Source organism: Lepisma saccharinum, chromosome 25, assembly GCF_977018435.1.
Source record: "Lepisma saccharinum chromosome 25, izLepSacc3.1, whole genome shotgun sequence".
Lineage (NCBI taxonomy): Eukaryota > Metazoa > Arthropoda > Insecta > Zygentoma > Lepismatidae > Lepisma > Lepisma saccharinum.
In genome coordinates this window covers 2,350,018-2,364,192 of record NC_139253.1, presented here as the reverse complement: position 1 = coordinate 2,364,192, position 14,175 = coordinate 2,350,018, and the positions used below count along the sequence as shown (strand labels likewise).

Sequence of the window (14,175 nt, the reverse complement as noted above, 5' to 3'; positions counted from 1 at the left end):
TATTTTACTTCGCTTTTTGTGCCACTTTTTGGTTAATTTGCGAAGATGGGGATGAGTGATGATATGATAAAATTGAATGGACACTCACAACATCCATGCCCAGGCCAGGATTCGAACCTGAGACCACTGGCGTCGTAGCACACTATGCTAACCATTCCGCCACGGGGGCCGGCACTTGAAACATGTTCTACAAGTTAGCTAGAAAGGTAACACTTAATGTTACATTAAAGTAACATTAACTAAGTTACCTACTAAAATGATTTACTAAGTGAATTACTTATTGGGCAAGGTGAGTTACTTTCTAAACTTTGAAGTAGAGTACAAGAAAACTGATCTGATCTGATGAAATATTTTGATAATTGGACTAATTGCTCGTGCTGTTAACAATCTGTCAATTGTTGCGTGTTGTAATCATGGCAATGGTTTGTCATTTTAATGTGACTGTTTCTTACAGATCAGGAGTGTGAGGTATAGTCACCATTTATTATAGAGCAGCATGTGTGCAAGTAATTCTCATGTAATATGTAATATAGGGAGGTTCGGGGGGCATTGCCACCGGAGGGGTAAGGGTCGATTCTATTTGTCACATTGATATATTCGAGGAATATATAAATCACAAATTTGTAACAGTATCCAAAATACAATACCGAACTAGTCTACAGACAAACATTCACATTAAAGAAGAAGAAGAATATGACCCTGTAGAAGGTGGAAACTAAGCTTACAGTTCGTTATTTTACAGTATTTACTGCCTTGGTCAGCATGTTGAGTGTTTTATTAAATATTGAAACAAGCCTTAATTGTTTTTATTCTCACCAATTTAAATATGTCGGTAGGTCGTACCGCCAATAAAAAACAGTACTTTGTGAATGTATTTTTCTGAACTATATGCTGTTATATTTTCTATTTCAGCCCCAGATGACAATGCAGATTCATCACAGTCAAATCGTGCCTTGGGTATGAGCCTTGCTTACTTATCTATTATGTTAAATCTTCAAGTATAGTAGTGTTTGTTTGGTAATGCTTTACAGATGAATATTTGTTCACTTATTTTAACATTTTGAAAACTAGAATACTATTTTTCAGTTTCAGTTTGAAAATTGGCGATGCGAATTACATGTTTAATGTTCAACGAATTTTTACAAAAGTACTCATTTACAGAAATCTCTCAATATTGTAAATTATGGAAAACTGAAATCTTCCTGCACAACCTGGAAGAATTTGTGTGTGCCTTGCGTTCGCTTATGTCGAGGTTCTCCTTAAAGTTTCAGAATTTCCCAGAAATATAATATTCAACATTTTACACTATCAGGGTCGTTATTTAAAATGAGACAGTTTGAAAAAATATTACTTGTCTGCTACATCCACTTTTGTCTGTGTTTTTACCTCGTTGTATGAATGTATTTTTGAGTGTGGGTTTTCCCACTACATCATGTCTTTATGTACAAGGGTCGTTCAAGGTTGACCGGGATTTTCGTACGTAAAAAATCGATGAATAGCCGGATCATGATAAAACGTGCGGGTGACGTAATGTATTGCTTCGCGAGTAACTAGCGCCCGGCATGACGTATTTCGCGCATGCGCAGCAGTTGCAGCAAACATGGCGGCAAGCAGTGTGGCTGTGGCTGTGGAGCAGCGGTGTGTAATCAAATTTCTCGTGAAGGAGAAAGTGAAACCAGATGAGATTTTCAGACGATTGCAAGCACAGTATGATGAACAAACGATGTCGCGGACAAGAGTGTATGAATGGTGTGAGAAGTTTCGCGAAGGACGGGACCTGGTGACAAATGAAGCGCATGGGCATATTCGCCCGACTGCAGTCACACCAGTGAATATCGCACGTGTTGAGCAAATGATTCTTGAGAACCGGCGAGTAACAGTGCGGGATATTGCTGCCGAGTTGAATATCAGTGTCGGGAGTGTTGAGACAATCATTCACGACCACTTACGCTTCCGCAAAATCTGTGCAAGGTGGGTTCCCCGCCAGCTGACATTCGATCAGAAGTGGACACGCAGGACGGTCTGTGAACAGCTTCTGAATCGGTTTCGAGCAGAAGGTGATGAATTGTTGCAATCCATCATCACGTGTGATGAAACATGGTTGCACAATTCAACCCCAGAGACCAAAAGACGCAGCATGGAGTGACGGCATAAAGGTTCCCCGCCCCCCAAGAAAAGCAAAACGCAGCCGTCCGCTGGAAAGATCATGGCAAGTGTCTTCTGGGACATTAAGGGCGTTATCCATGTGGATTTTCTGGACAAAGGGAGCACGATTAATGCCCAGTATTACTCCACATTGTTGAGTGATGCTGCACGAAACTCCATTCGCAAGAAAAGACCTGGGATGTTGTCTGGAAATGTCATTCTTCTCCATGACAATGCCCGCCCTCACACGGCCAATGTGACAACAACAACTCTGGCCGACATGCGCTGGGAAGTTCTGCCCCATCCCCCCTACAGTCCTGATTTATCCCCCAGTGATTATCATTTGTTTGCACCCCTTAAAGACCATCTGGGAGGGAAGAAATTCACGACAGACGAAGCACTGCGGAGCGATGTCCTCCAGTGGCTACGACAACAACCAAGTTCTTTCTACGCCCAAATAATTCGGTAGCTGCCAGAACGATGGCAACGGTGCCTCGGCGCGCACGGAGAATACTTTGAAATACTGACATAGTTTGGTGTTTCTTCTGCTACCTATTTCCTCTGCAGAAATAAAAGTTCCGGTCAACCTTGAACGACCCTTGTATATTAAATAGCGTACAATGTGTGAGAGGTCATTATAGGTAGGTGAAGCATCACAGGATACACTATAATTGGGGTGTAAGGGGTGCTCCTTCCATGTAGTACACCCAATAGTCAACCTCACTTCCACATAGTACACCCTGGACTGCAGACTAACGAGGCTCTGGTGATTGGCCCCACGGCCAGTATAATTTTGTTTGTCTTGTCCTGTGTTTTGTCCTTATTTGTGCTGAGCGCCCTTTTTTGCCTCAGCTTTTAACCAAGGTAAGGAAACTTTAGTTTTCAGACACGTTTTTATTTTTGTTATGATAAGGGGCTGGACCCCATATAGTGTGACGGGTGCAAAATAGCCTCAGTGCTTACGCACCCAAAACATTTTAATTCAAATTCAAATTTAAAAAATACACTATAATTATATACAAGTTTTGAAATATCGTTTAAAAATATTACATAAGAAAGTATTGACTTTATTGCGCTGAAGCAAACCAAGTCATTTAGTACTAGGCTAGACATATCTATTAGATTAATTGACATTGGATAACTTAGTTTCTTCAATCGAGGTAAGCCTATTATTCCCGAACCTACTAATATGTTCTGGTTTCCTGCTGTTTTTCTCCACTTCATGTAGGTTAATTGTCACAATGAGAGTGAATTAGAAATTCCTTTTTTACATGAGCGAAATTCATCATTTGGCTGCTCCGCAACTTATCACGCAAAATTTTTTAAACAAACTAAAAAAAATACTACTATAATAGAGGTAATTAATTACACATTCGTCAATACTAAAAACTCGGTATAAAAATATATGAAAATACTTAATCACACTAATCAAAAGCTATTAGTTTGGAATTCAGAACTATTCATGCATTTTGTTGCTGAATCTAGTCTGTCCGTGTTAAGAAGAGCTGATACGGGCAGCTGAAATATATGTTTACTCGTACGTGAGTTTGGTTGAGTCAGAACCTCACGTACACCTCACTAATCTTAAATAAGATAAAATAAAATAAACATCCTCGAAACATCTCTGACCTTCACACAGCGTGAACCATGAACTTGATCTTTCCGGTGTAAAAGTAGATTTGAGTTTGTCTACACTCTGCATCGGGAATCTGTGGAGCAAGGCCGTGCATAACTGTAGAGAATGGGAGAAAGCGAGTGGGCGGAACAAACAGCTGGTAGCTGCTGCTACCCTCCGTGCACTCACTCCCCTCTCACGCGTTCTTTGGTTCAGCCCTCTACAGTCACTGCTTGCGCATAAGACTTGGTTTCGTTCACTTCCTCCATGGATTCCTGGACAGTGTACATGTTTATTTTAAGGAACCCTTTTAAATTAAAAAGTGTTTATACCAACCCGCTCTTTTTCAGCGCTTAGCTGCTTCAAGTGCAAAGCGGGAAAGTGCCTCACCTTCCACACCAAAATTGACGGCTGCGACGGGAAGGGGCTGTACACGGCCAAGGAGATATGCGAAAGGAAATGCAGTGAGTGTGTTTTTCATACAATACGTTTCATGCGGCAGTTAGTCATAACTAAAAAGTAACTCTCTAGCCTTTTTAAACCCGAAGGTTTATGGCTGCCGCAAAACAAGCCTTCCATCTGTCCCTACCCTGAGCAAGATCAATCCGATCCTTTCATTCCTTACCGACTTCGTTTTGGCCTTCCTACAGGTCTCTTACCATCAGGTTTCCCAACAAGAATCCTGCAAACTCTTTCCTCTCCAATTCGTGGCACATGGCCTGCCCATCTAAGTCTTGCTGATTTAGTTAGTCATGACCTTCCGATGTTTTGGATTCACCATATCACTCACATGGTATTATTATTCAACGTAATTTCCTAAAGGATATCAATGTTGCAGATAAACGAGGCTCTGATGTCTGGTCCTACAGTCGATACAATCCCCTGCAGAGTTGTGCGTTGCTCTTACATGTGTTGAGCACCCACTTTCATCCTGAGTTTTAATCTGCGTAAGGAGTTTGAGTCGTGAGAAACACGCATTGACTTTACGTAGTTGTGGTAAGGGGTTTCACTCTTTATAATGATCAGTGGCGTAGCATGGACATTTTGGGTGGGAACGCCAAGTCCGAAGGAAGGGTCGGCCCTTTCTTGCTTAATAATTTACTTATGGTATTAGTCGCCACAGGTATTGTTTATTTGCCTGAAGTCAGCTGGGTTTTCAATAAAACATCATCCATGCATGTTTTAGCTAGAAAATTAGATGCCTCACTATGCCACAAATGTTTTGAATTCTGGTGTTTTATACTTTTCGGTATGACGCAAGTCATTAAAAACCTACCTGAATCACAAGCGCCTCTGCACAACAGTAGACGTCATTGTTGTGGATGATCCAACTACTGATTGATTTGGTTTATTTTAATTCGCTTTTCTACCACTTTTGGTTAATTGCGAATATGAATATGAGTGATGATATTGATGAAGGGACACTGACAAAGAACACCCGTGCTGACGCAGGGATTCAAACCAGGGACCTCTGTCGTCTTGGCGCACTGGGCAAAGCACTCTGACAAGGAGGTGGGTGGATGATCCAAATATCGTACACTCTACTGACGTAACAGTGCCGATTAGTAATTCAGACCACTGTTTATTACATCTTGAGAATGCTGATAAACATTTTAAAATAATTTTGTCCAGAGTCAATTCGATGTTAAGAGTTTTCAAATGAATGGTAAACATTTCCATTGACACAATTCGTACGATAAATTATACAATGCAATGGTCATTAAGAAGCGGTATATCTGAGTTTGGTAAAGTTACGTCAGTCAATATTGCATATTGTAGCATCACATAGCACGAGTTGCATGAGCGCGAAGAACCAGGTAGGAATTCTACCGCTGTCGCTGTCGTCTGCTTCAGAAGGAAGGAAGGGTCACATGAACCAATCACGGTAGACCTCTGCTGCTCCGTACGCTGGCGTATGAGAGAGCATTTACGCGCGTGCTGTAGACAACGAAGCTTTCCCTCCAGAAAGGCAGCAAGTAATATAGTCTTTTACGCCGAACCTGCTCGGCGTCCGGCCAGGAAAGGCATTGAAAAAGGTGCTAGAACGACGAGTGTTGAGAGTGGAGCGTTGCAAGCGGATCGCGAAAAATAGCTATTATAATGCCATGAAGGTCAAACATATATGGAATTAGTCACGTTTTACTTTATATTCACAGCATTTACGCATTTTTGAAATTTTAAATCTGGGAACGCCGGGCGTACTATAACGCTACGCCACTGATAATGATAAGGGTGTAAATAGCCCAAGTATCGACGCACCTAAAATTTTCATTTCAATCAATGAAAAAAACAGAGGAGCAAGCCTCGATTTAGATATTGCTAGATGATTAATTGATTTTGGTTTAGAGAAAAGGAGGGGGTTATGGAATACCATTTTGTATATGGTAATAATTTCATGAGTATTTATGATTGATTGATTTGTTGTTTTAAGTCCACTTTATGCACAGTAAGGCTAATCGGGACTGGACCTACAGTTTAAAGTGGGATCCGAACCACTTGTGGCTCCACCGGGTATCGAACCCGTGACCCCTTGATTACAAGGCAACAACGCTACCACTGCGCCATCGGGGAGGCCGCGTGAGTATTTATGCAAGAGACATAATTCTTATATGACAACACAGGTAATATAATGCTGTTTATTATATAGTATCAAGAAGTTCTACTTACGCATACAAAAAATGTAATCACAAAAACAAAAACGAATAAGGAAAAAAAAGGCGGGGGTTATTTAATAGGAGGGGTATATGGAATACTATTTACTGCAATTGTCATTATAGGCTCATTTGCAGAAATCGCAAATGTAAAGGTCTGTTTCACAGCCTGAACAAACTTCATGAGCCCACATGTGGCACATAACACATTTTACCCAAGTTTCCCCTCTAACGTCCTCGGAAAATTTGCGGTCGCAGAAGATATAGGTTCATTCCAGGTTGGAGATGCACAGGAACGGTTTCATCGTCACTAGAGTCTTGAAGTTCTATTGATCTGAATCACTAGAACTAGTGGAACTAATGACTTCTACAACCTGCGTGGTCTTTTTACTTTGAAAGTCTTTAGTTGTAGTTTTGGTAACCTTAAGTATTCCATAACCCCCTCCCACGTCCATTTTGAATTTTTATCGTTTACCACGAAATGACTTGATACAACAGCGAAAATTACTTTCCGTCTCAAAACTTAACGTTCCATACCTACACGCTATACCATGTTATTATACTAATTTGCTATGTGTTTCATATTATCCAATTAGAAAAACATACCTGTGAAACTTCCTCGAACATGCAAAACACCTTTCGACCCAGTACAGCAAGACACAAACAATTATCAGCACAACGCCATACACTGGCGTCATAAGGCTCCTTCAACGATGTAGAATAGACCAGGGAGGTGCAGTCTGGCATTCGGAAAAGTTTGGAACGATTCGTGAACCTCCACGGATGACGTCAGCCACTGGACATCTCCCAGATTAGCACCAGTACAGCGCATGATAGGCTCATGCAAGGAATATAGAGATTAGGTAAAGCCATCCGAAGATTGCCGATCTTGCACGAACGCGTGACGTCACTGGAGAAGCAGTGAGCTCGGCTGAAGCAGACGGCCCCTAGCATTTATATGGGAGATTCAGAGAGCGAAAGTATATTATTACTTTTAGGAGGGGTGAAATATTAATTGTCATCCTCCAAGATGGTATTGAGGCATCCTTTTAATGATTAGTAACATAATTGAAAATGCGCTACTTTTAAAAGGGGGCAAAGTACATGTGAAAAAATGTATTTTGAAAATCCATATTCCTGAAACTTTCTGACCGATGCGCTACAAAGAAAGTTGCGTGTTCTCCTTTAGAATTTCGTCATTTTACAAATCGTAATATAATTTTAACAAAAACGTGGCATGCTAAAGAAGAATTAAAGAGTTTAAAAAATAATTGATTAATAGACTTAGTTTATTTTACTTCGCTATCTGTCACATATGGCTAATCGCAAAGATGAGGATGCGTGATGATATGATGAAATTGAAGAAAGGAAAGTAGACCCATGCCCGGGCGGGGATTCGAACCTGGGGGCCCTTGGCATCGTAAAGCGTTGTGCTAACCACTTCGCCACGGAGGTCAGCATTACAAGGAAATAAACAGAAATTGGCATGTATGTTTTAATATGCGAGGAGGTTATTGAAGTAACAAATAATTATTACAAGATGTGATGAAAATTATTAATTATCTGAAATATCGAGAGTTGACCTTGCAGTCTCTAAATGTACTTTTAGGGTTACGCAAAACCTTTACTCAAAATTGATAGGGTAAATTTATAAGCTATTAAAATTTAAAACTTATTCCTGTTCGAAAAGAGAAACTGCCAAGTCAAATTAATATTTCGTAGAAATACATATATTTGTCTTTCATGAGGCCAAGAGAGTATTTGGAGGGGACGCTGGCTTGGGAAGGCTATAGCCCCGGATCTCGATCTGCAAAGGGGCTTCCAGTGGGAAAACATTCCTATGAAATAGTCCAGAAGAAGGGGCGAAATAATTTTTTTTAAATGGCTCAAGAATACAAAGATATAAGTGGATATTTGACAAGCTTAGTCTAAAACTTACAACTGAAGTCGTACGTGTGTGGGGGGTAGGGGGGGCTACGTGAGGTAACACAGTGGAATATGATTCACAATACTAAAATTAAAATAAATATGTGGGAACAATAGAAATCAAAATATGTTGTAACTAGTGACGGCGCAATAGTAAAGATGGAGGGGTAAATCATATTTTCCCGGGGCAATCATTTTTATTATTCCGTTACATACGACACAAAAATGCACATTTTGGATAAAAGAGCATTCATTCATTTATTTATTTTGTCGTTTTACTGGGGGCAGATAAGAGAGAGAGAGAAATTGTCGAAAGAGAATTGGGAGGCGTTCCTGCCCCCCCTCCCCTTCCCCGTAGTGTGGCCACTGCCTATGGCTATGCTGGAGAAGAATGCACCAATTAATACGCTATTTAATAAAACAGATACTTTTAAAACTTTTAATCAAATTATTTGTGAACTATGATTTAAATTTAGAGAGAGCACATACCTGTTTAATTTAATTTGGATGAGTTAACTTCTGAAGCCTGCCATTTCCGAGCCTTCTTCCGGTGTAACTACACTGCCCTTTGAGCCGTAGTTGCTGCGTTCAGGTGGCGGAACGAGCAGAATACTAATTAAAACAAATATGTGACATATATATATATATATATATATATATATATATATATATATATATATAAACAACGTGTTGAAGCTATTGACGGCGCCAAAGAAAAGACAGAAGAGAAACGTGGAGAGTGCAGTGATATTTTACGGGAAGCAGCAGGCACGTATCCAGGAATTCCTTGCGGGGGGAGGCTGAACACCATTTTTTAAAGGGGTATCACAATTGTATGTTTAAGGCCAGTGGTGGCAATTGGGTTCCAAAATGTGTGGGGGGCGGACAAGGAGACAAGCATTAAGAGGCCATAGTGTGATAGTGTGGAGGCAAAAGAATGGGGAGCAACTATCTCCTAAATCGTCGCCACTGTTTAAGGCTGTCATTTTAATCAGAACGTGAAATCGGGACATTTTCTACCACTCAACTCCTCTGTTTCCATGCATTAATATTGTGTGCCGGAACCATCTCAGTATGTATGTTTGTCCATTTCTTCTCATCCAGGCATCAAAACATCTATGTACTAGAAGTGTTTTTACGAAGGTGTTACACATGCACGGAATGCACAATCCACTCGACAACGCAAGATTCAAACTGTGCAGGGAACTGGAATCAGACAGTTCACGAATATTTCTCTCTCATTCGAGCCTGAACACCACTAATATGTCTTGTCCTCCCATGTTTGCAGCTCTTATAAAAGCCGAAACCCACCAAATTGTTCATATTCATGCCTAAGCACTCGCAAGTGTCCAAAATTGTCTGTTGAGTGTGTGTCGAACCCAGTAACCTTAAACAAAAGTATTTTTTTATGCCATGAAATTCTCGGACTGCATACACAAAATTTGGTCCTGGCACAACGAAATCATCACTCAAAACTTTGATTTTCAGTTGATCTGTGCAGCTTATTTCTTTTTTAATAAATCGCTCCAATGCCCAGCCCGATACTGCCGAAATATTCACTTTAGAGAGAGAGATCTTCGATCTCTTCGTCTTTCCACCCGAACTACTCGTAGCACTACTCGAAGTTCCGCTGTCGTCAATGTTTTTAGCTTTGGGACCGAACTGGAACTAGTGGTAGACTTCGTTACTTTACGGTATTTAGTCCATTTCATTTTCGAATCACTAGATCTTATAAAGCAACCAATGGACACTGACTGATCACTAATCGACTGTATGAATTGTCACACTTACCTCTGAAGTCTCCACCTATTCTGTTGTACAGATCAACCGGGAAATTGAAGCCGCGTATTAATATCCTCATTATATTCTAGAACGTTTCGCAGATATCACTATTCGTAAATATTGCCAGTAGTTCGACTCCTTCTCTTTTTCAAGAACGTTCCCTCTCGCGCTTTCCAGAGATTAAAAAATTACAATAAATCCGAATCGCCCTACCTGCGGCACTACCTTTGTTGTGCAGCTTCCAAATGCTGACAATTCTCTTCTACATAGTGTTCAAGTTCGCTACGACAACACCGAAAGCGTAAGAAAAGTTTACGTGCAATATTATCAACAACAGGGTTATAGAACATTCTCCGTCTTGCCTTGATAAGTATTTCTCTCCTAAAATTATCGTCACATTATTCAAGAAGACAAAAACCTAATTTTATCTAGTGTAAAATGAAAACTTTCCTGGTGGGGGGAGTCCACGAGTTACGATCCCCACCTTGGATACGCGCTATAAACAATAACAGGGTCCGTAGAACATTCTCCGTCTTGCCTCGATAATTATTTATCTCCTTAAATTATCGCCACATTATTGAATAAGACAAAAACCTAATTTTATCTCGTGTAAACTGAAAAATTTCCTGGGGGAGGGGACTCGAGACACCTGATGCCCACCTTGGATACGCACTATTAACAATAACAGGGTTATAGAACATTCTCCGCCTTGTCTCGATAATTATTCCTCCTTAAATTATCGTCACATTATTCAATTAGTCAAAAACCTAATTTTATCTAGCGTCAACTGAAAATTTTCTGAAGGGGGGCTTGAGCCCCCTGATTCCCACCTTGGATACGAGCTGTTACCAATAACAGGGTTATAGAATATTCTCCGTCTTGCTTCGATAATTATTTCTCTCCTTAAATTAACTTCACATTATTTTATTTGACACCACAAGAAACAAAAAATCTCATTTCATCTAGTGTAAACCGAAAACTTTCGGGGGGGCTTGAGTCCCTAAGCCCCCTCTCTTGGATACGTGCCTGGGAAGCAGTCACGTTTATTACACCCTTACATTTACATACAATATTATAAAGTTCTGCTTTTAGATCTCGCACAATGCCTTTTTCACAAAAATGGGCAATCTCGCATTTTTTATATCAATCAAGCTGTGATATTTTAGTTTTCTTCCGTTAGTTTTCTGATAATAGTTTTCACAGCTTTCCATAGCATTTAGGCATGATTTCAGTTGACAAGAACAAAATAATCTTATTTCAAAACATAGAGCAAAAAGAAATCCAACGCGCTTAAGTTAAAACTCCCTTACATTGGAAGCCTGGAGAGAACAAAACAGGGGTTCCTTCGTAACACGATTTCTTGAAAACCATTTTACACATTTGAATCAACTTTGTGATAAATTGATTAGAAAGGATGAATCTTAACAGTAAAAGTTGTAACTTTTTCCTTGCTACTATATTTTAGAAGATATTCGTTGTCAAATTTCTCAATATTTGCATAAGGAACCAGCCTTTTCCGTGCCGTGTGTTTCGATGGTGACGTCATGCATCCACGGACAACTGCGCATACGATCTGCGCCGCCGAACGAGCACCCCCTGAGGCTCATGCGCATCGCCGGGGGCCACTGTGACCAAAGGGCTGCATTGTGTGCCTTTTACCTACCCACGCCCGCTTGCTCGCGAGGACAGGTATACCTGCTCGCCTGCCCACGGCAACGAGTCGACTTGCGTCTTTACCCGGGTTCTTGGTCTTCAAGGCGCTCTGCGCTTACAAGGTAACTGGGCATTTAACAAGACCCGGGCGCCTGCAAAACCTGCTGGAAGGAAACAGCCCTCCGGCAGCGTGTCGCTCCAGGTGTTTCATCACCACGTGGACGGCTGCAGCCAGTGTTGCCTACTTACGTAGCTCCTAAATCCTACGAAGTCCTAGGAGGAGCTCTCTGTTTTAAGGAGAATTTACAGTATATACTTAGTGATTTCAGTTCATTGTAAGCAGTTTTTATCTTATTGCCAGGAAATGCACGCAATATTACAGCTTCATTTATTTAAATGAATGATCGAGCAAACAAAAATCTTTTCACTGAAAACTAATTGTTTTTTATTGCATGGTGCCTTAACCAGGCACGCAGTGGCGCAACCAGAGGGGGGGCAGGGGGCATTGCTCACAACCTTGGACGGAAATTAAGTCTAGCGGAGGGGTCAGGGTGGGGGTCAAACATTAAAGCACAAGAAAAAACAGGCTAGCAGAATTAAAGAGTAGCAGGGCTAAAGGGTACTCAAGATGGAATTAAATTTCATATTTTTCTTGCATTTTCCTTCCAGACGGCCAAGGGCACCTGCAGAGGGGGAATGGAGAGGTAATTGCAGCCCCTTGATTTCAAATTTTATGAAAGTAGAAATATATTATAAAATATTATACAGTCTCATCAAGTTCAATGCCGTAGCAAAGGGAGACGATCCTGAGCGCCGAACGATCTAAGTGAGAAAAGTTTTAAAACAGAATGCTATGGCGGCCCGTGATATTATTTGCTATTAATGTTGGTTTGTTACGAGTTGGATGAATTGATTATGTAATACGTCGCTCTATGTGAAAAGAAAATATTGTAGATGGAAATTTTACATGCCATATGTATGTACATTCGGAATGCATTTATCATGCACTTTCTTTCTTTCAAAAACAGTTTGTGTGCTTGTTTTCCATTATTAACTAACGATCCTCTGTTTCAACACAAATGCGTGAGAACCGACTTCTACCCCCTTTTTGCATGATTTATGAAGATAATAATGCCTTTCATGCTACTTTATTACTATTATTGTGATTGTTGTTGTTGGCACGTTTATCCAAGTACTTGCCCCCGCCCCCCACCCCAAACGAGGGTAACGGCAATGCCCCTGGCTGGCTACGACCCTGGTGTTCGCAGTAGAAGAGTGTGTTGTTCGACTCGCGACCTCAGCGTCGAACGTGACATGTTTCAGTCCTGCCCTATATCACTATATACACGTATATTGGTTGTTTACGACATATACTTATGGATCCTGTGCCACGGAAAACCTATTTCAATGTGTGTGTGTTGGGGGGGGGTAGCAACAATCGTCGTAAATCTCATTTCATTGGTGATGTGGCTTACGAAGCTTTGAGTTCCCTTTTTTAAGTAGTGAAAATCTATTGCAGTTGGCAACACTGCAGAACGGTGTGGGTCCGGTGCAGTTTCTACTCGAAGTAACTACGTCACGCAGAGGGAGGGGCCTGCAGTTGATGGAAAGAACTAACTGAGACCTACTAGGTATCGTAAGACTGCGTGTACCCGGCGGGTCTACAATGCCTGCCAGGAACGATCTGGGCAGGTGGCCAGACAAGCTGCTCAAGCGAGGGTGTTGCGCAGGTTGCTTGGTATTTTAGGAGCGATGTCTCGCGAACGGGTCTGCTCCAGGTCTTGTGCAGGCCTCTGACTGTGACATCAACTGGTGAGCAACCCGAGATTTCGCCCGCTACATCTGGCAGCGAATCTTTGTTTTTCGCTAACAAATAGACGTTTCTTTCTTTACTGAGAGTTTTCTTCAAAATGGCTTGTTTTGTGTTCCGATGCAATAACTACAACCTTAAGACTAAAGGAGGTGCTGTTAGGTAATTTAGATTTCCGAGAGATGAGAATGTACGAAAACAGTGGATTTCGCTTTGTAGAAGCGTGTGTACTTCACACACACAGTACATGTATACCTAGGTAAAATGTGGAGCATGGGGAATTTCATTTTAGACGCGAATATCGAGTTTCTAATACAAAATTTGCCTAAATAATTTTTATTTATTTATTTATTATTATTTACTTTTTACAATTTATGACTATTTAAAAACAGGTTTCAAGACCAGATAACAATTCCAAAACATATAAAGTTCTGGAGCTTATTCTGAGCTCATTTTGAATTTAATGGGATGGAAAATGATTAGTTTGTAATATGAAAATTGCGAGCAAAGCTACATGTATTCATTTTAATGCATTGCTATTAAAAGGAGGTTAGGAGCATTCCCCCTCCTCTAACTTGATTCATTCCAAATCA

General features: G+C 40.8%; 2 protein-coding genes across 2 annotated transcripts in view; one reads left to right on the top strand and one right to left on the bottom strand.

Moving 5' to 3' along the window:
- LOC145978914 (uncharacterized) overlaps window positions 1-7,132 on the bottom strand; it is a 41,804-nt gene extending 34,672 nt beyond the window's left edge. Inside the window, exon 1 of the mRNA XM_083111884.1 lies at window positions 7,018-7,132. The gene's annotated coding sequence lies outside the window, so the exon portion shown is untranslated. The remainder of the gene's footprint in view (window positions 1-7,017) is intronic.
- The window catches only part of LOC145978989 (uncharacterized), a 127,556-nt gene that overhangs the window by 23,305 nt on the left and 90,076 nt on the right, over window positions 1-14,175 (top strand). Inside the window, exons 5-6 of the mRNA XM_083112048.1 lie at window positions 913-957; window positions 4,111-4,224. Coding sequence (XP_082968174.1) covers window positions 913-957; window positions 4,111-4,224 — 159 coding nt within the window. The remainder of the gene's footprint in view (window positions 1-912; window positions 958-4,110; window positions 4,225-14,175) is intronic.